The sequence below is a fragment of the Schistocerca piceifrons genome, chromosome X (genome assembly GCF_021461385.2).
Source record: "Schistocerca piceifrons isolate TAMUIC-IGC-003096 chromosome X, iqSchPice1.1, whole genome shotgun sequence".
NCBI classification, from domain to species: domain Eukaryota; kingdom Metazoa; phylum Arthropoda; class Insecta; order Orthoptera; family Acrididae; genus Schistocerca; species Schistocerca piceifrons.
The window spans coordinates 672380858-672404293 of record NC_060149.1 but is presented as its reverse complement, the minus strand read 5'-3'; the positions used below and the strand labels follow the sequence as shown (position 1 = coordinate 672404293).

Below are 23436 nucleotides of genomic sequence, written 5' to 3'. Positions count from 1 at the left end.
TCTCAAGAATTTTAGAAAAGGTTGTTAAAAGGGAGATAGGCCGATAGTTGGTAACGTCAGCTTTATCGCCTTTCTTAAAGAGAGGTTTGAGAATAGCATACTTTAATCTCTCAGGAACAATCCCATGCTGAATGGATTCATTGAATATGTGGCACAGTATTTTGCTTATTGGCTTATAGCACTCCTTCAGTAATCTTGAAGAGATACCATCTATGCCAACAGAATTCTTGCTCTTCATCTCTCTAATTATATTCTCAATTTCATGTACTGTGACAGGAGACATTTTAACTGCCTACTTTTTTATTAATAGCTTTTTGAAGGGATAACATGGCTTTATTAACAGAACATGTTTTTCCAGTTTGTACTGCTGATGCCAGAAAGTGATTGCTAAAAATGTCAGTGATTATTTCAACATTGTCACGAATGGTATCATTTCTTTTAATTTCTATTGTGTTTTCTGCAGCAGGGATTTTACCTGTTTTCCTTTTTATTATGCCTCATATTGTTTTAATTTTGTTATTAGAGACACCAATTTCTGATTTTATAGAAATACTCTTTGCCCTTCTTAGAACTTTTTAGAGCAGTTTAGTTTGTAATGTTTTTCCTTTTCTACACTATAACTGGATTTCAGTAAGACATACAGATTCCTTTTCCTTCTGCAAGATGTTTTAATGCCCAGAGTTAGCCAGTTTTTATTAGAATAGGTCTTGCATTTGGATTTGGCAGTCCTTTTAGGAAAGGCCACTTTAAATAGGCAAATAAATTCCATTTAGAAAAGCATTGTACTTGTCATTAACATTGTCAAAGAGCTCAATCTGGTCCCAGTCTATTTCTTGTAGGGAATTACAGAAGCTATTGATAGACTGTGTGTTAATTACTCTGAAAGTTTTACTGCAGGAATCGTTCTTACAAAGAGGGCTAACATTATCAACTGAAAGTAGTTGACCATCATGGTCTGAGAGCCCATTCAATATAAATTTTACAGTTATGTTTAGAATTCTACTGCTGTCTAAGAAGATGTCAATTCGACTTGTAGAATTAGCTGTGAATCTAGTGGGAAATGGAATGTAGACTGTGCTAACCAAGATATGTATTCAGTACAGTGAGAGTTTTCTTTGCTAATGGCCTGAACTACATTATATTTACACTGCCATAACTTTGATCTCTACAACATCTTATATGAATACCACATTCCTTCAAAAACTCTGGTTATAATATCAATGGACATGAACTGATCAGAATTTGGTAACTGTGGTGTTGAATGCAATAAAACTGAAAAATACTTGCACATTTTAATGTATTTGATTATTTGACTTTGCAAATTGGCTCCACTCAGAGTTAATGTTCTGACAGTCATAAACTTATAATATGCAATCTGATAATGTTTTACACTATCATATAATTTTTATGGGCATTTTCCTGTATTGGATGCAATCCTGTTGTTATTCTTCTCACACAAAACAGTAAAAACTGTAGTATCTTTCTCTTTTGAGCTCCCACACAAGTTTATTTTCATTTATCTGACTTGCCAGTCTCTGGTTAATTTTGCTGTGTCCATAGTCTTTCTCAGTTTTACATACATTGGAAATGCTAGTTTGTACAATTGGAACTCCAGCAGTAATTATAGTTGGAAGAGATGATCCACACTAAAGTTCTGATGAGTTCTGATGTACTATGAGATTTTCCACGAAGAAGTGCATCTGCTCTCGAATTTTCTATATAAATACTTCTCCTTTCCTAAATTATTCATCTTTTTCCTCTCTTTTAATGCTACCAGAAGGAAGTACTTTATGTCACTCATGGCTAGCCGTATTAGATTAACAGTATGAAAGAAAACACTAAGTAGATATTTATACAGAACAGAAAAAAACTAGATTTTTATACCACTAGTTGAAAGTATCCCAGGTACACAATTTTTTTCTCTCTCTTTGGTCTGAAACTGTGAATAACACTTGATTTCTGTCTGCAGGTTATGTCCAAACCATGACATATCATGGAGCATAATCTGGTTAAGAATGACAAGCCAAGGTACACAGGATCACTGAGATGGCAGTAAGTACTATGTGCACAGGACAAAGTATTCTGTTTTCAAGGGGGAAAAGTGCAGAAAGAAGAGAAGGTCTTCATAGTTATGCAAGGCTGTTCAATAATAGCGTTCTGATCATTGCTTCAACAGTGTTTCTGAGTGAGATGGATAGCACAAACAGGTTTAAAAAGGATACTACCATCTTTTAACAATTCAAGCACTAAAGAATGGATAATCACATAAATGTTGCACATATAGTACATGAAGGAACATGAGCTGTAGATGCAGAGAAAGAGCTGTAACATGTCAAGATCATGTGCCTCTTTGAATCTGAGTTTCTTTTCAGAATTGTAACACAAAATTAGTATAATGATTTATACATTATACAATAGCAGTAAGACCTGTGGTTTTTGAAAATGAGAAAAAAAACAGAGATTTACATCAGTCAGATCATAATCTTACCCCTACAAAATAATGAGCTAACAGTTACTTGTGAAAAACAGGTGATCTCATTTAAAATTCTGTAACAGAACTTTTTTTAGTGATCTCATTGAAATCCTATTGCAAACACTCCTAAGGAGTAAGATCATGAGTTTCTGCACATTATCTAAGTATCAGGCACTTTGAATGTGAGTTGATTTATGTTTAGTATTAATGCACAAGCAGGTACACTGTTCTAAATACAAGTGACATGTCACAAAATGTCACAGACAAAGGATAAGAACCTGCCATACTGACCTATCTATACTGGTTGTCAAATGGGAGATTATCAATGTTGTTTCTCCATGATAATCTACCACAATTACTGTGATGTCTGTATCACAGAGCTTTCCCAGTATGTGGCTTTGTGACATATACAAAGCTTGCATGACTTTGCCAAAAACATTTTACTAATGCAAGAAATGATTTATTTTATGACTCCAATAGGTGCTCAGAATATTGTCTTGGTTCCAACACTGCATATGAGTAATTACTTTCTAATCATTTTTAGTTTGTTAAAAATTGAAATACACAATATTAATGTCACACAATAATATTTATTTTATATTTCATTGTGAACCAGCTTCCAGCTTTCTAGGCCATCATCTGACCCAGTCAAAAGCCAATTCACAACAAAATATAAAATAAATATTACTGCGGAATATTAATACTGTGCATTTAAGTTTTTAATATGTTCATGTTCCTCAAACTACTGATGCAATATTCCATTAATATTTTAAGTTTATTAAGCACCATTAAATGATTCAGTAATACAGCTCAATGCATAAGCACATGGGCTTCAATTATATTGATCTCCGTGTTAAGTGAAATTATACTGAAGGTATCATACTCAAATTTTCGAAGTTACATTAGTATGACTCCAGTTTTTCTGAATGAACAATCAGAAGTTCCCCAGTACCTAAGGAATTGGGTAACTGAGGAAATGCTGGAAGAGGGACAGGGCTTAAAGCCACAACAATGATTCAGACTATTCAAATTGAAGAAAGCAGTTCTTTAATGCTCAATATAAGTTTGGAAAAAAATTGAAGTAAATAAATTGTACACTTAGAATTTAAGTTCCCTGATATAGTGCTCACATGATCTAACAACTACTTATGAAAAACAGTAGATCTTGTTTTGAATTCTGTAATGGGACTTTTTTTAAATGGTAACATTGTAATCCTATTGCTACAACTCAGCACTCTATTCATTGCTTACAGCACATTCTTGTAAATATTGAAGAGAACCACTATTTCACCCACATTATTTGTAGTTGGACTAGCATTAGCACCAGTCCTAAAAGTTTGTTCAGCTTGCATTTTATGAGTAATAAATATCTATATTATAAAATTAAAAGATTTTGGGCCACTATATACTTCATCCACAAAACTGTCCAAGTGACCAGGATATTGTCAATCTTGATTTCAATAAATTGGAAGAGTAATGTAATCACTATTCCAGGATTTTACCATTGGTCAAATTGCTAGCATGCAGAACAACTAGCTGACTGCTGTTGCAGTGATGACTTGCACAGATGTTTCAAAATTAATTATGAATCATTTGGGCTCCCGTTAAGAAGAAGAATGTGTCATACTACAAACCTACAATGTTTAGATTTCTGTAAGGAAAAAAATTACATGATGCACACCACAGGACACAGCAAAATGTCAAGACATACTGATTGGGAAAGCTGGATCTACATTGTACAGGGTGATTCAAAAAGAATACCACAACTTTAAAAATGTGTATTTAATGAAAGAAACATAATATAACCTTCTGTTATACATCATTACAAAGAGTATTTAAAAAGGTTTTTTTTCACTCAAAAACAAGTTCAGACATGTTCAATATGGCCCCCTCCAGACACTCGAGCAATATCAACCCGATACTCCAACTCGTTCCACACTCTCTGTAGCATATCAGGTGTAACAGTTTGGATAGCTGCTGTTATTTCTCGTTTCAAATCATCAATGGTGGCTGGGAGAGGTGGCCGAAACACCATATCCTTAACATACCCCCATAAGAAAAAATCGCAGGGGGTAAGATCAGGGCTTCTTGGAGGCCAGTGATGGAGTGCTCTGTCACGGGCTGCCTGGCGGCCGATCCATCGCCTCGGGTAGTTGACATTCAGGTAGTTACGGACAGATAAGTGCCAATGTGGTGGCGCTCCATCCTGCTGAAATATGAATTGTTGTGCTTCTTGTTCGAGCTGAGGGAACAGCCAATTCTCTAACATCTCCAGATACTGTAGTCCAGTTACAGTAGCACCTTCGAAGAAAAAGGGACCAAAAACTTTATTGGCTGAAATGGCACAGAAAACGTTCACCTTAGGCGAGTCACGTTCATACTGAGTTGTTTCCCGTGGATTCTCAGTGCCCCATATACAGACATTGTGACGGTTGACTTTCCCGTTAGTGTGGAAAGTTGCTTCATCACTAAACACAATCTTTGAAACAAAAGATTCATCTGTTTCCATTTGAGCAAGGATAAAATCACAGAAATCGATTCTTTTAATCTTATCAGCTGCAGACAGTGCTTGAACCAATTTCAGACGATAAGGTTTCATAACTAACCTTTTTCATAGGACTCTCCATGCAGTTGATTGTGGAATTTGCAGCTCTCTGCTAGCTCTGCGAGTCGAATTTCCTGGGCTGTGAACAAATGCTTGCTGGATGCGTGCTACATTTTCATCACTCGTTCTCGGCCATCCAGAACTTTTCCCTTTGCACAAACACCCATTCTCTGTAAACTGTTGATACCAACGTTTAATACACCACCTATCAGGAGGTTTAACACCCTACTTCGTTCGAAATGCACGCTGAACAACTGTCGTCGATTCACTTCTGCCGTACTCAATAACACAAAAAGCTTTCTGTTGAACGGTCGCCATCTTAGCATCAACTGACGCTGACGCCTAGTCAACAGCGCCTCAAGCGAACAAATGTACAACTAAATGAAACTTTATAGCTCCCTTAATTCGCCGACAGATAGTGCTTAGCTCTGCCTTTTGTCGTTGCAGAGTTTTAAATTCCTAAAGTTGTGGTATTCTTTTTGAATCACCCTGTATTTAGTGGCAGAAGTTGGAAACTAAAAATTTCAGCATTCAACTACAAAGGAAGATCACACTGACAAATCCAAATGGGTTAAACATTAGACCATGAAAATTTCACAGAAATTTATTGAGACACTAATTAAAGGCACACCATGGCTCAACCTAAAAGTAGTGAAAGGAGCATAAGTAGGTTTCACAAGAACATCACTAAGTAGGCTAGATTATCACTAATCTTAACTCAAGTGAATTGCTGCTATCAGATTTTAAAATTATTCTCATTGTCAGACAGTTTTACTATTTGTTGTTTGGTGTGAGCATGGAACCAACATGTAAATAAAATTCATGTCCTTTTGCTTCAATTTGTTTAATAAACTAGAATTACACTGAATGTATTCCTCAAACATTTGAAAATATGCACAATTTTATGTTAACAAAATATTATGCCCAGTGATTTAGAAATGCTGCATAATTTAAATGATATTATTATTTTCAATTAAAAACTACCGATGGGCAATTCACTCCATATTAGCTGTGGTGCCCGTGATGGTGCAGGGTCCATAGTATGTGCAAATATGGATGAATTGCCTCTAAACTGTAATCAATATGCAGTACTGATATGCTCGTCCTTGACCTAAAAATTAGTTCCTTATGGAAGTGTCATCATCAATGCAACAACTTTTTTGTCAAATAATGTATCTGCAGAAGCTCTTTGACTTGACAACTGTGACCAGCATATTCCATTCAACATATCTGCTGTTGTTTAAGTTTGCTTGTACCATAACCAGATAACATACTTGGCAGATGCAATACAGTCTTCCAACATTCTGGTCAAAGAAGTTATCATAGTTTGTCGTTTGTGAGTGATTTCTAATATCTCCATACATTTTATTAGATTTAAGAATGTTTCCCTATCTTGAAAACTCTTATCAAGTACAGAAGCTAAGCTACTAAGAGTTTTTCATAAATAAAAAATAAACTTGTTTTAAAGACAATTTCCTTTCGCAGAGAAAATATGAAACACAAAATGGCTCATATCAGTGATCAAATTAGTAAGTTGCCAAAAGTTTATAAATTATTTGCTGATAATGGTATTTATTATTTAATATTTCATAAATTATTAATTATAACAAAAGGCAAAGATCATCTCCACCATTATCTTCAATGAACAGTTTGAAAATACACATGCAATGGCAACAGCTTAACATGAAGCAAATAAATGTCCTTTGTTCCATGCCACTAATAGGATTTGATTTCTTTGATATCTAACAGAATTATTGTCATTCAATTTACTCAGTACTGTACCATCTCCAAAAAGAGTATTGTACCAGTGGCTGGCACTGCACAAACATATAATGTCCAGTAATCCTCTATATTATATATGGGGCAAACAAAAAGTTTCCATTTGAGGGCATTGCTGCCATGTATATGCAACCCAGCACAATTCTGATGTGGATATATAAGCACCAAAATGAAGGTAAGGGGTTAGTGGAGCCGTCAAATGAGAACTTTTTCATCACCCCTTAAACTCAAGTTAAAGATATTGTAATAAATGGTCTGAAAATTATAATAAAAACAAGAACAATAATACTTTCCAAGAGCCAATCAGTTAAAACAGTCCTCATTTGTTGATGATATCTGCACCACAATGGCCACTGAAGATGTGAACTGATGAATGTTCTCAAAAAACTTAATTTTTTCAGAGTGCTCTTGTTCTCATTCGTATGCCACTTTCCTAGTTATTAAACTTTGTTATTCATTCTCACCTCTCTTCTTCACATCAGACTGATGAACAACTGCTGTGTTTCAGTAAGTACCTTCTTTCCATATGGAATACTTGCTACCATTTGATCTTTGAATACATGACAAATGCACCTTTTCTGATTGAGATTCTTGATGCAACCAGCCTCATTACCATATTTCTGCCTCTCATTTATCCTACTAGTCTGCTTCACAAACAGGTTTACTATATTATTAAACCCTGTTTGAAAATTGATAAATCATCTCAAATACATCAACACTTACGACAAAATAGAGGCTTCCACAAATTAGTTCATTATTGTTTACTCATTGCCACCTGTCAATCTGATATGTAGATCTTTTTTTTATGTTTGGATGAAGTTTAATTTTTTAAATTTTCATTTAGACAACTGTAATTTTAACAAATATCACTGTTACTGTTTATGGTTAGTGAATGTACAACAATGAAGTGAAAAGCTTTTGTATTGCCAGAGAAACCTGTTCTAGGTAAAAGGTCCACTTTTTCATATAATCTCTTTCAGGTTAATGCACTTGGACCAACTTTTTTCCAAGGAATAGATTCTTTTCCTGAACTGTAATTATGGACTCTTTTCAACAAGTCACTGTTGCCATCTTCATTTTACTAAAAAATGTTTTCTGGGAACAAATTAATTTAAATATATCAAAAGGTTAAAGCCAGAGGTTGGTTAATCTGGTGGATAGGGTGCATGTTCCAGCAATTTTTATTTCAAGTATTTCAGCTTTCTGATTGCCAAAGCATTTTAGAGGGTAGGTACATTTTTCTAGTGAAGATGTTTCTTTTCGCCCACTTGATCCTGCAGACAAGTATTTGTCAGTTACTGTTTTCCTTTTCAAGGTAATCAGTGCTAACAACTCCTCAGTAACAAAAAATAATTAGTCAACATTTCCAGCATGCATAACTGACTTAATCCTTTTTAGTGCCAGGTCTCTACCTTGCAGCCAACGTTTTGATGGCCATTTTATTTCTGGCATGCACAAACAAACTTATGCACAAAATCAATTGGATTCTGCTTAAAATGATCTAACAACTGTGAATAAATAGTTTCTGCATTTTCTTTGAAACAGCATTCAATAAAGCTTTCTCATAGTTAATTCTTCAAAATGTACTACAGTCTTCCTTCTGAAATGCCTGCTCTATCAAATACTTAATGGATCCTTAATGATGTACTATCCAGTACTATCTTACAACTTTTCTCATTATTTTATCTGTGGTTGTAGTTCACCCCGGTTTTCCGAAGTTGCTTTAGGCAAATGCTGGGATAGTTCCTTCATCAATGCCATGAGCAACCACCTGTCCTATGCTGTTAAAGCATACTTATACAGGGTGAGTCACCTAATGTTACCGCTGGATATATTTCGTAAACCACATCAAATACTGATGAACCGACTCCACAGACCGAACATGAGGAGAGGGGCTAGTGTAATTGTTTAATACAAACCATACAAAAATGCACGGAAGTATGTTTTTTAACACAAACCTACGTTTTTTTAAATGGAACCACATTAGTTTTGTTAGCACATCTGAACATATAAACAAATACATAATTAATGCCATTTGTTGCATTGTAAAATGTTAATTACATCCGGAGATATTGTAACCTAAAGTTGATGCTTGAACCCTCCAACGTTCAAATGCATGTTGTAACAAACACAGGCCACGGTCGGCGAGCAGCATCTGCAGGTACATGTTTACGATGACGACTATGTTTACGAGTGTGGCTGTAGTGCACTGTTGTGGTTTGGTCTAGCTGTCGCAGTGTCCGCATGTAGCGCTTGCTGCTATTGTTATTCTGCATTTGTCTCCGCACGCAGACCAACTGTAGTACAATGTGTTATCAGACGTCTGTGATAGTGTAGTGTTGTAGGAACTGTGATCATGGTGTACTCGAACTCTGAAAAGGCAGAGATGATACTCATCTATGGCAAGTGTCGACGAAATGCAGCTGAAGCCTGCACGGTGTATGCAGTACGGTACCCAGACAGAGAGCATCTAATGTGCTGCACATTGCAAAACATCTACCGCCAACTGTATGCAACAGGTATGGTCGTAGCACGCAACAGGCCCGTCACGGGACAAGCGGGTGCAGTTTGTGTGTTAGCTGCTGTTGCCATGAACCCACACATGAGTACACGGGACATTGTGAGAGCCGGTGGACTGAGTCAAAGTAGTGTCATGCACATACTGCATTGTCACCGCTTTCACCCGTTTCATGTGTCGCTACATCAGCAATTACATGGTGATGACTAATCATCGAGTGCAATTCTGTCAATGGGCATTAACAGAGAATGCATTGCAGTTCTACCTCTTTACCGATGAAGTGGGTTTCACAAACCACTGGGCAGTGAATCTACGGAACATGCATTACTGGTCCGTGGACAATCCTCGCTGGCTCAGACAGGTAGAGCGACAGCAGCTGTGGACTGTAAATGTATGGTGCGGAATCATTGGCGACCACCTCATTGGTCCTCACTTCATTGCAGGGCCCAAACAGCTGCAACATACATTGTGTTTCTACAGAATGATCTGCCAACGTTGCTCGAAAATGTCCCACTGGAAACGCATCAACTTATGTGGTATCAGCATGATGGTGCACCTGCACATTCCGCAATTAACACTAGGCTGACCCTTGACAGAATGTCTGACGGGCGTTTCATAGGATGTGGAGGACACATAAATTGGCCAGCCCATTCTCCTGATCTTACACCTCTGGACTCCTTTCTGTGGGGTACGTTAAAGGAGAATGTGTACCGTGATGTGCCTACAACCCCAGAGGATATGAAACAACGTATTGTGGCAGCCTGCGGCAACATTACACCAGATGTACGACGTTCATTACGCCAGAGATTGAAATTGTGTACAGCAAATGATGGCCACCACATTGAACATCTACTGGCCTGACGTGTCGGGACACACTCTATTCCACTCCGTAATTGAAAACGGAAACCACGTGTGTACGTGTACCTCACCCCTCATGGTAATGTACATGTGCGTCAGTGAAAAAGACCAATAAAAAGGTGTTAGCATGTGGACGTAATGTGCTGTTCCAGTCTCTTCTGTACCTAATGTCCATCACCACTCCCTTTGGATCCCTACGTAATTCGGTGCTCTCCGATACACACGATCGAACAGCGGAGGAGTGGTACTCAAGCGTCAACTTTAGGTTACAATATCTCCGGATGTAAATAACATTTTACAATGCAACAAACGGCACTGATTATGTATTTGTTCGTATGTTCAGATGTGCTAACAAAACTAACGGGGTTCCATTTAAAAAAATGTAGGTTTGTGTTAAAAAACATACTTCCGTGTATTTTTGTATGGTTTGTATTAAACAATTACACTAGCCCCTCTCCTCACATTCAGTCTGTGGAATCGATTTGTCAGTATTTGATGTGGTTTACGAAATATATCCAGCAGTAATGTTAGGTGACTCACCCTGTATATTCCATGTATATTTATGTTTGTTGTATTATAATGATAAATCCTATATCATTTTAAGCGACTCCTAAATGAATGTATGAATAAATAATTTTAAAAAATCAGGCATCTATTTATTAACTGTTGAAAACATCTTTGGGCACAATCAACCTCAACCTTACATGCATTTATATTCATAATAACTATTAGAAACAAAGAATTCTGTGATGCTGCGGTATTCCAGGTTATTATTTCAATGAAACTGCACGTAATACAACTATTAAATAAAAATCATACACAAGAATATATGGCACACACAAAATTAACAACAGACTTACATCATTGATGAATATGTACTAGCAAAACTTCATATGTACCAATCCTCTTTCTATGTCAGGTGCAGCAATTTTCTTGTTCATCTTGTATGCGTGATTGTGTACACGTACATTTCTGAATTCTGTCTTTGTGATGCTGAAATCACCAATTAGCAGAGTTACCACATAAATGGTTGATTACCTGTGCTGGTGACATTGAAGGCTAAAGAACCACCAATTCCAGGTGAAACAGCACGTGTGCAACTATCAGCACTAGATGAGAAGTGAACAACTCCATCCAACTCACGGTACATGAAGCAAAGCCTGCGAGCTCCATGCGATGTGCGACTTAGAGGTGTAGTTATCAGGAAGTTTGTTCCATTGTCTTCCCAGTGTCCATGACATGAATAGGCTAAAAAAAGGATCAAACTGCATTTAGTTTTAAACAAAAATTAGATCTTTCATAGCTAAAAAGAAAATCAAAGGACAAAAAAATGAAATTTTCACTCTGCAATGGAGTGTACACTGACATGAAACTTCCTGGTAGATTAAAACTGTGCGCAAATGAGACCCAAACTCAAGACCTCTGCCTTTCATGGACAAGTGTTCTACTGACTGAGCTACCCAAGCATGACTCATGACCCAGCCTCACAACTTTACTTCCACCAGTACCTCACCTCCTACCTTCCTAACTTCAAAGAAGTTCCTCTGAAAACCTTAGAGGACTAATGCTTCTGGAAAAAAGGATACTGGAGAGGCATGGCTTAGCCACAACCTTGGAAATGTTACCAGAATGAAATTTTCACTTTGCAGTGGAGTGTGTACTGATATGAAACTTACTGCAAATTTTGAAAAATCTGTGAAATTTATGTTTGCTGCATTAGAATCAGTTTATCATTCTTGCTATATCCGTATTGATTGACTGTAATAACAACAGAAAGATAATCAGATATTTAGATGAAATGAAGCATACATGGATCTTTAGTACACATACAATTTTACACAATAAGTTATGTTGTTTTATGAATTTTAGCTGTTACTGAAATACTGATCAGAAAAAGTAGCATGAGAGCAATATTTGAATATCTTCCCTTGTAATACACAAGTTGAACTAGGGCTATGGTTCTATCCAAGACCTGCAAAACAGTCGTACATGTTATAGAGGCCGTGTAAAAACACCGTTGTCTGCCAGTGAAAACAGATAAAATAACTTTTAATCAAATGACTTATTAAGCAAAGATTGTAATGCTGTGAAATTTATGTGAACACCTCACATTGAGAAAGTTTTATCAGCAACTATCAGCATTTGAGAACCTGTAGGTCTAGAAATAGTGGTAGCAAGTCAGAGTGTGCTCATTGCATACCAACAACTTGTTAATTGCCCTGACTGACACTTTTAGCTTCCTAGAATTCCAGTCTTTCCCATTCTTGTTATGTTTCATTCATTTGCAATTTTTGGTACCTTCCCTGGTCGATTTCTTAAGAATATCTTTTCTTCTTATTTGCAGTGTAGGAAAAGATAGATTCCCACTTACTGTAAAGACAACACGTTAAGTTGCAGACAGGGAAAATTAAAAGACGCTTATTCATAAGCTTTTAGATGTAGCCTTCATCAGAAAAAGAAAGACAAACGTAAACCATTTATTCACACAAGCAAAACACCTCTTGCATGCATGATTGCCAACTCTGGCATCTCATACCATAATTCTCAAATGAGCTGATAAAGGCTGTAGCCAAAAGCTTATGTGTAAGTGTCTTTTAATTGTGCCTGTCTTCAACTTAACATGTTATATTTTGGAAAGTGGCAATGTATCTTTTCTTGAATTGTTGATATCCCAACCTGGAGTTTCCATTGTTTTCTTCTTATTTGTTAAATCAAGGAAATTAAAACTCAAAAAGCTACCATTTTGCCACCTCTCATTCATATGTTTGTCTTTTACCACTGTTTGGTAATAAAAGTTCTTTTTACTGCCCTTGTTCGACTTTACTGAGCAAAGTGGAACAATTGTTACAGCAATAAAGAAATGACACTTCATTCAAATGCCCATCTGACTACTCAGATATAGGTTTTCCATTTCTTTCACAAATCATTTACAGTAAATGTCAGAATGGCTCCTCTGACAACATCATGGTCAATTTTCTATCCCATCATTGTACAGTTAGAGCACTTGCTTGGTCTCTAAAGATTTCATCACTAAGTGAACATCAACACTAATCTTTCTTACTTCCTTTTGATTTAACATTTATAAAGATTCTATGTTCGAAATATCTGACAGAAATTTTAGGCCTTGATAATTTTGAGGTGTATTGTACTACTCCCAAATATATTGTACTACTCCCAAATACATACACAATAAATGCAATTAAAATTTACATTAGTAGCATACTGGTATTAAAGAAGTGAGTAGGAAAGAGAACCTATCCTATTATATGAAAACAGTGTTCCTATGAATATGATCTTGTAATCTTATTGGGTTGGTACAACTATTGGTGATCATTTGAGTGCAGCAAAACTCACAAGGCACATAAACATTCCTATTAACATTCTGGCTGAAACATCTATTGCTGAGTGTGTGAAGTTACCGTGTGCTCTACTATCCTGAATAAACCAGGGAATTTTAAACAGTGTTATCCCTTTTTACGAACATTTGGGGTGAAAGAAAAAAACATTTCCATTGTTTTAGTGTGGTATTATTTATGTAACAATTCATTACTTCATTGGCAACTACAGTGCCACAGTTTTCTGTAACTGTCTTTTGCATCAAAATTGAAGGAAGTGATCATAAATCATCATTCTTTCCTTATTCTCTACTCAAAATAGTCAAACATAAATGATAAACAGGTTGTCATGTTTGGATGCCAGTCGTATATGAATGGCAGTGAATCATTTTTGCACAGACCATAAAATATAGTATTCTATAGATTTAAAGACCTCTCAGGCAGAGTCATTCCTGTCTGCTACTCAGTTTTGATTGAATATTCTTTTTCTGTAACATATTTGGCTTGTATGGGGCCTTGGGTATATATTTATTTTGTGATTTATGACAGGCATTTCAGGTGCCCAATCTGTAAATGTTATGTTTGAGTGGTGGTTGCAGAGTTTGAAGTGCAAAAAGATGCCCAACGATCTTGATTAATATGTTTGCAATATTGGCTATGCGAAATGCACATATCTACTGGTAATCCACTAAGAACCTTCAAAATAAGCACAGTTCTCCATCTCTAGCCCTTTGTATGACACTAATGTAATAAGGACTAACAGTAAGCACTACTGCATATATTCTAGGTACTGTACTGTGGTGGCCTTTTTTTAGATTTGCATTTCCTCAGCACAGTGAGACTTTTGTGTAGCTATATTTGGTAGTGGTAGGCTTCTTCTGGCTGAGGAATTTTCTGTGTCCAACAGCATAACAATGAATCTTCCACTGACTGAGCTACCCAAGCATTACTCGTGACCTGTCCTCATAGCTTTTCTTCCACCAGTACCTTTTATCCTACCTTCCAAACTTCACACAATTTCTCCCACAAACCTGGAGGATTAGTACTCCTGGAAGAAAAATACTGCAGAGATGTGGCTAAGCCACAATCTGGGGCATGTTTCAGGAATGAAATTTTCACACTGCAGCAGAGTGTACACTGATACGAAACAATGAATAACCCAAGGTACATACACTTCTGGAAATGGAAAAAAGAACACATTGACACCGGTGTGTCAGACCCACCATACTTGCTCTGGACACTGCGAGAGGGCTGTACAGGCAATGATCACACGCACGGCACAGCGGACACACCAGGAACCGCGGTGTTGGCCGTCGAATGGCGCTAGCTGCGCAGCATTTGTGCACCGCCGCCGTCAGTGTCAGCCTGTTTGCCGTGGCATATGGAGCTCCATCGCAGTCTTTAACACTGGTAGTATGCCGCGACAGCGTGGTCGTGAACCGTATGTGCAGTTGACGGACTTTGAGCGAGGGCGTATAGTGGGCATGCGGGAGGCCGGGTGGACGTACCGCCGAATTGCTCAACACGTGGGGCGTGAGGTCTCCACAGTACATCGATGTTGTCGCCAGTGGTCGGCGGAAGGTGCACGTGCCCATCGACCTGGGACCGGACCGCAGCGACGCACAGATGCACGCCAAGACCGTAGGATCCTACGCAGTGCCGTAGGGGACCGCACCGCCACTTCCCAGCAAATTAGGGACACTGTTGCTCCTGGGGTATCGGCGAGGACCATTCGCAACCATCTCCATGAAGTTGGGCTATGGCCCCGCTCACCGTTAGGCCGTCTTCCGCTCACGCCCCAACATCGTGCAGCCCGCCTCCAGTGGTGTCGCGACAGGCGTGAATGGAGGGACGAATGGAGACGTGTCGTCTTCAGCGATGAGAGTCGCTTCTGCCTTGGTGCCAATGATGGTCGTATGCGTGTTTGGCGCCGTGCAGGTGAGCGCCACAATCAGGACTGCATACGACCGAGGCACACAGGGCCAACACCCGGCATCATGGTGTGGGGAGCGATCTCCTACACTGGCCGTACACCACTGGTGATCGTCGAGGGGACACTGAATAGTGCACGGTACATCCAAACCGTCATCGAACCCATCGTTCTACCATTCCTAGACCGGCAAGGGAACTTGCTGTTCCAACAGGACAATGCACGTCCGTATGTATCCCGTGCCACCCAACGTGCTCTAGAAGGTGTAAGTCAACTACCCTGGCCAGCAAGATCTCCGGATCTGTCCCCCATTGAGCATGTTTGGGACTGGATGAAGCGTCGTCTCACGCGGTCTGCACGTCCAGCACGAACGCTGGTCCATCTGAGGCGCCAGGTGGAAATGGCATGGCAAGCCATTCCACAGGACTACATCCAGCATCTCTACGATCGTCTCCATGGGAGAACAGCAGCCTGCATTGCTGCGAAAGGTGGATATACACTGTACTAGTGCCGACATTGTGCATGCTCTGTCGCCTGTGTCTATGTGCCTGTGGTTCTGTCAGTGTGATCATGTGATGTATCTGACCCCAGGAATGTGTCAATAAAGTTTCCCCTTCCTGGGACAATGAATTCACGGTGTTCTTATTTCAATTTCCAGGAGTGTAATTAAGTAATGTATAGTATCAAAAATGAATGCTGGCTAAACATTAATTCTTGTCTGAATACTCTGCACTCTATATTATACTGTTTCATGGATGGTAACAACCACAATTTCAATGAACATTTTGGTGTACCAAAACTCTTTTAAGCTTATAAGAAAAGCATTTTTAATAAATTCTTTGGTACAGCAAAACAACTTCTTATAGTAGAATAATGAGCAGGTTAATTTCATGTCAACTATGAGTCTGAAATGGAATGCCATGATAGAATACTCTGGCTGTTTTCAGTATCTTGCAACATACAGAATAAGATTTTGGGGTTCCACAATTTGCTGTCTAACACAATTTTTTGCATCACACAAGAGGAATATCCAAATAATAAGACATACTGCTCCACAGACACATGCGTTTGGGAAGCTTAGAATACTAACATTACCTTCAAAAAAGTATATAATGTGTTTTACATGTCAGGGCCCACCCTGAAGATGTTCAAACAAATCCTGAATTCCATAGTTACATTACCTAAAATGGCACAGCACTCCATACACAATGAACAAAATGAACTAATACACAAAAGCATATGAGTCTCATTAATGTTAAACTTTACAAAAGACTGTCTGCACCCATCAGAAACCTGCAAGACAGAAATAAATAGAAAGTGAGGTTTTAAAAGAGTTCTGTTTGAACAATGTTTTTAATTGGTATATGACTATGATGGTCAGTAAAATTTTTTTGTGAAAATGTTTATACGAAGCCATAACTGAAAACATTGTTTTTTGACCCTTAACATTTTCATTGTATTTACATGTCTAACAGACAGCTGTTGTCTGATGTAAAACATTTATGGAATGATTATTATGTATAAAAGAATGTGTTGGTTAGGGAGGATAAAAGGAAATGCCTATGAAGAACAGATCATGATTTATAGTAACAGTAACAGAAGATTGATTGATTGATTGATTGGTTGACTGGTGTGTGTGTGTGTGTGTGTGTGTGTGTGTGTGTGTTGTTATTTTTTTGTTTATTAGTTTATGTATATATCAGTATGTTCCACTTCTTTGTAAAGATTTAACGTAAAATTTACAAGTGCATTTCAACAACAGGCATGCAATGTTTACTGCCCACTTATGGATAAATAAACATATAAAATAAAAAGCTTAACTGTGGTGCTTCACTAATTCTAAGGGGAGTGTCAAGTTCTGTAACAAATTCTTAGCTGTATGTACTGAGGTTTGTAAAAAATTTCTGATAATCCATTTTTTCGAACCATCTGTTGATTTTTTCAAATAGTTTATTAGCTGCCTTTCCAATAAGAGGATCAGTTCTACATTTTATTCCTAAACTTTTATGATCTGCTAAAGGGACAAAATGTTTGCATATTCTAACACAGCAAGTGGAAGACCACTTATATATACCATAAACAACAGAGTGCTCAAAACAGAACCCTGCAGTACATCATGACTGGTTGCTTCAAATTATAAATGCCTATTGCAATTTCACACTGATGCCTATGACACCTTAAACTGCATTCTGATGTGAAGAACCAATGAGTACATTTTGTTGTGTCTACAGAAGGATAACATGTTATCAGTAGTAATTAAATATAGAAAGAAGTATTTGAAAGTGAGGTGAAGTTTCCATTCTAAACATTCAGATGATCTTCAGAGGAAGTTTGTAATTTTACAAATAAATTATAAAAAAGATTCAACATCACTGGAAAATTCTGCTGCATCTGCCTAGCTGCCAAAACCTTGCACCATCAGCTTTCTATTTATAAGGCAACTCAAGGTTTCATTTTATGGTGTCAAGTTTCCAACAACGATAAACAAAAATAAATGGGTAAAACTGGATTACTGATTAAAAACCATGAAATTTCTACAACCTCCTCAAAACTACATTAAAATTTCCCCTGTAGATAATCCTGGCTCATTCATGAGATTATGAAACATAACTTATTATCAAACTCCAGCTGAGAGCTTTTAAGTCACTCTCATATCTGGTTTACATGTATGCTAGTTGTGTTGAACCGAATCTGAAGTAACAGAAGATTTGCAATAACTGACTGTTCTGCTGGTTCTTGGTAGAATACTTTATACATTATGACTGAAGATGCACACGGCACTGGTATACTATTTTACATTACAGAATATTACATCAGTGACATTCATTTTTAATTCATAACAGTGAATTTATTTTGGGTCCCTAGTAATGTGGGACACTGAAATAAATATCTATGAAATGGATTACCAAAATTGTCTGAAGCTACTGGAATTATTGTTTCGAAAAAAAGCACAATAGGGAATATCCTTTCACAGCTTAACAGCTGCAAAACATCTACTTTAAAGATACAAAAAAAAAACTGATTTTTGAGCACTGTACTCAAATAAGAAGTAGCGGCATGAAGGTTTGGAAAACTGACAATTGTCAGGACAGTGGTGTGCTGATGCCATGCCCTTCCACACCGTGTCAAAATGATACCACTCACAGGATGACCTGGCAGCTGGTCCACATCAAATGGCCTGTCAGAGTCAGAACATGTAGCCAGTACATAAATATAATTACTTAATTAATTCTCATATGATTCAGTCCTGAATAAATATTACTTTTCTGTCTCTTATGTATGTACAGTATAAGTTGAATGACGTCATAATCACTGAAATAGGATTCCTGTTATCTTGTTCATAAAACTGCCAATTGTTTGTTGAGAACAAACCTTACTTACATTCTATATAAGACTCTTTGAGGCAGATTAGCACTCAACCTGAACCCTTGACTGCCACAGGCAATGTCCTTATTGACTGAGTCATCCATACACATTCAGAGTCCAGCTGTAAATATCACCCTGGTAGTGTTTATTGAAGGGTATGTGGGCAGCTCTCCAGTCCTCTGGCTGTTAGTGTCAGCTTTCCAAATCGGAACCACTACTTCTCTTTAGGGTAACTCTTTAGTTGTTTTTGCAAGAACCAGTCACGGGTGTTCCAGTCATAATTTCAAACTTGGCAGTCAGCACTGCTATGCACTTGGCTACATAGGCAGACCAAATGTCACAGAATTCATTATTAAACTGTGTTACTCGGTGTTCACAAATATCTTTACAAACTTTGGCTACACAATGCTTACACCAAATTAAAAAAAAAAGTTCATGTGATGATATGTTCAAAAATGTTCTGTTTTTGAGTTATTAATGAAAGTTCGCAGTTTAGGTGATAGGAGCTCATTAATACATGAACTCATGATAAATGCTGAAAATATTCTCTTACTTCTAAACATACATGCACTCATTGAATCATGGATTGTTGCACACTTTCAAATACATCTTGATGGTTTTGAAGGCTTCCATGACTTGTCAGTGAAGAGTTGATGCATCTGGGTGGTCTACTCCCCAGAACAATTACTTAAGGTACCCCCAAACCAAAAGACTGAGATTGGGGCAACATGCAGGCCATGGAACAGGTTCTCCTCTACCTATCCATCTGTAATGCTAGAGGCCAGCCACTGCATCTTGAACACTTAGACTGAAATGTGCTGGAGTTCCATAATGCATAAACTACAGGTTTCTTCCTATTTACAGGGGCACATCTTCTAGTAGCACTTGAAGGGTGTTCTGAATAAAGTCCCCGTAGACAGCACCTGTAAGATGTGGTGGGAGAATGTATGGTCCTACTAGACAGTCACCTACGTTTCCAACCCAGTCATTAATCTTAAACTGATGCCGATGTCTTGCCTATACTGTAGCATAAGGATTGCATTAGGCCCACATGTGTTGGTTATGAAAATCTGTTATTCCATCTCTTCCAAATGTTGCCCCATTTGTAAACAAAACTGAAGATAAAAACAACAGATTGGCAGTTTGTGTAACAAACCATCAACAGAAATTCTCCCATAGTGGGTGATTTGAAAGTGTAAGACCTATACACATTGAAGATGAGGCAGATATATGAGTTGCTTGTGAAGTATCCTCCATGCTGAACTTGGACATGTACCACATGCCAGGGCCACTCGTTTTGCACTTCTTTGACAGGTCATAAAATATGCTCTTCCTGGACAGGCGTATGAGCAAAAAATAATCTTCCTTGATTGATAGTCTGTGGTGATACAGATCCTACCTTGACAATGCAATGCAATGCAAGGTTGGATGGCTCGGCTATCTTCAGTCTGGAAACATCATGTTATACAGCTGTGCAGCCTCATCTCCAGTACCATTTGTGTGGCCATACATAAAAACCATGTCATCCAGTTCACAAAATTAATATCTGACACATTTGAATGGAACACTTTTAGTTATTCACTACCTATAGCACATGTACACAATGGACATGCTGAAGACAGATGAATGACAAGTTTAAACAAGTTTTGCCTGGCAACACAAACCCTCCTATGATACAATGAACGTGAAGTTTTTGGATCGTAGCTGGAAAACCGTTGATCATCAGCTTTCATTAATAATGTGAAAATGAAAGATTTTCAGACATATGTTTAAATGAACTTTTTTTCTTGTTTTGGTATAAGGAACCTGCCCAAAAGTTTGTAAAAGATTTTTGAAACAACCTATGCATGTGCAATTTTTAAATTGTCAGAGAACAGTACTTAGTGGGGGGGCAAAGTGGAAACCCCCCAAAGGTATGACAAATGAATGTATTTCTTTGGGGCATAGGAAGAAGGCAATAAAGGCTATGATTAAAATTGTCATGCTACACACACACACACACACACACACACACACACACACAGGCTAACAAGCAGATATTAATGTAAGTTCTCCTAAAATCATACTTACTAGAGACAAAGTCTTCGTCAGCACAATCTGATCGAAACTCCATGGTGTGCCCTGCACTGCAACCAACTACAAGGCTGGTGAAGTCAGTGTCATCCCCATCACAAGGGCTGTCCGGAAGGTCCCTCTGGGTGCGCAGCCTATTGACACCCGTCACAGTGAACTCTCCCTGGTATGGGCACGCTCGCTGCTCTGGGAACGCCGCTGCAGACAGACAATCCAGTCATCAACTGTGGCTGGTACTTTGATGTATTCACATATGGAGAGAAAAGCTGATCTCTAATAGTTACCTCCAACAGAGTCCCTTAAGTGTAACTCAGTGGGTAAGTGTGAGACTACAAATCTTAAGCTGCACAATCCTTGGTCAATCCCAAGATTTTTCTGTCCCATATAGCTTTTTTCACCTCTGTCAACTGTCTATTTATATGAAAAATGCCAGTTTGCACCATGGTACAAAGTCTGTGCTAAGTTGTAGGACCACCACTATTGGCAGGTAAGCCCAGCTCAGAAGTTTGAGGAAGACTAAGTCAAATGACCACCTTTAAGATTATGCCTAATAAAGCACCAGGATAAACTCAAACAAAACTCTGGATTAAGGATGGAATTACTTTGATAAATAACAGATCTCTCAGAACCTCTAATTGTCTTGGACAAGTAGATGCATTCCTGATTATACATGACCAGACTTCTAATATTGTAATCATGTCTGACTGCTATTTTGTGTATTTTAAATGAGTTTAGCTCAATATAATGCATGTAACTCTTCAGCAAGAGCAGGTTTAATTCTCGAAAGAAGCAGTTTGACAACACCAGTTTCAGAATAACTCGACAGGGAGTGTGTGGTGTAGTTAACCTGAGGCAGTTTTACTGAAAGACAAATCTGTGTTTTTGCCTCTCGAGTGTTAGCTGCTACAGGTAAAGATCAAATTTTGAGAGCCGACATGAAACACAGTTTTCGCAATATGTGACACATTATTCAAAAACTGAATTTACATTAAAAAAAACATGTTTTTGGAGTGAATTTGAGGCTTCATACAGAGACACTCTCATTGAATGCATCTCTACTCAGCACTGGTACTTACCGGTGTGTGTTGACACCTGCTGACAAAACACAACTTTTAGATATAATATACAGTAGCAAAACAATGCTGCATGTGGCTGCAAGGTCAGTTTGATATTAATGTAAGGAAAAGGGGAGTAGGACCAAGAGAAGATTGAGCCAGTGTGGGTGTGGGCCTAATATTTATCAAACTTTCCCTGACCACTCACAGTAGTGGGGTGTGAACACAGGAACAGGTATCACAAGCACATAGACTGTCCAAGGGAGATATGCTATGCCTGCTATCCCAACACCAGGAAAAGTCATGGCAGCATGTAGAAATCCCAGGTGGCACTGGCGCTAAAGCCTGGCTACCAACTTTCACCCACTTACCACGCTAACAGAGGGATGACCGATATTTGTCCCCAGGACTTAGCTACTCATGCTGTGCATGCGCTTTCCTCCTATTGTGCCCTCACCCATTTAACAGAGGACTTCTGATGGTGTGACCATAGTACCTCAAGTGTGCTGCCTGTCTCGCACTGCGAATCAGTCCCAAAGCAAGTGTAACACATATTTTGTCAAAGTGCCTTATTGACATTTTCGTTTTTAAAAATGGCACTACAAATTTCTTATCAACTCTCATAGTAGCATTCAGCAAGACTATTAATGTTTTGTTACTTCTATGCTGTCTTTCCCACATGCAAACAGGGGCCCGATTGAAGGTGTGTGGTAGTTTCCATACATCACTAGTTCATTCGAGACCCCTTTTTTTTTTTTTTTTTTTTTTTTTTGAGGAATATGCAGAGCACCAGTTCATCTCAGCGGACAGTGGTCTATGTTTATACCCGCATCTACAGTAGACAAGGCACCCCTGTGGCAAAGGTGTCAGTCTCTTATTTCACCTTCCCTGTTCCACTGATGAATGGCGCCTAGGTAGAACAACTGTCCATAAAGCTCTGCATGAACTCTATACTGAGGTGACAAAAGTTATGAGATACTTCCTGACATCGTTCAAAAAAATGGCTCTGAGCACTATGGGACTTAACTGCTGAGGTCATCAGTCCCCTAGAACTTAGAACTACTTATACCTAACTAACCTAAGGACATCACACACATCCATGCCCGAGGCAGGATTCGAACCTGCGATCGTAGCAGTCGCGCAGTTTCAGACTGTAGCGCCTAGAACCGCTCGGCCACTCAGGCCGGCCCTGACATCGTATCGGACATCCTTTTGCTCGGTGTAGTGCAGCAACTCTATCTGTATGGCTGGGATTCAACAAGTCGTTGGAAGTTCCCTGGCGAAATACTGAGCCTTGCTGCCCCTCTAGCCGCCCATAACTGCAAAAATATTGTCGTAGCTGAAGTTTTTGCACGAACTGACCTCTCGATTCTGTCCCATAAATGTTCAATGGGTGGCCAAATCATTCGCTCGAATTGTCCAGAATGTTCTTCAAACCAATCGC

At 38.4% G+C, this 23436-nt stretch overlaps 1 protein-coding gene across 1 annotated transcript in view; it reads right to left on the bottom strand.

Annotated features, from left to right (window-relative positions):
* The window catches only part of LOC124722667, a 625281-nt gene that overhangs the window by 14191 nt on the left and 587654 nt on the right, over positions 1-23436 (bottom strand). Inside the window, exons 10-11 of the mRNA XM_047247812.1 lie at positions 20935-21135; positions 11272-11481 (exon numbers count right to left, since the gene is read on the bottom strand). Of these exons, the coding sequence (XP_047103768.1) occupies positions 11272-11481; positions 20935-21135 (411 nt within the window). The remainder of the gene's footprint in view (positions 1-11271; positions 11482-20934; positions 21136-23436) is intronic.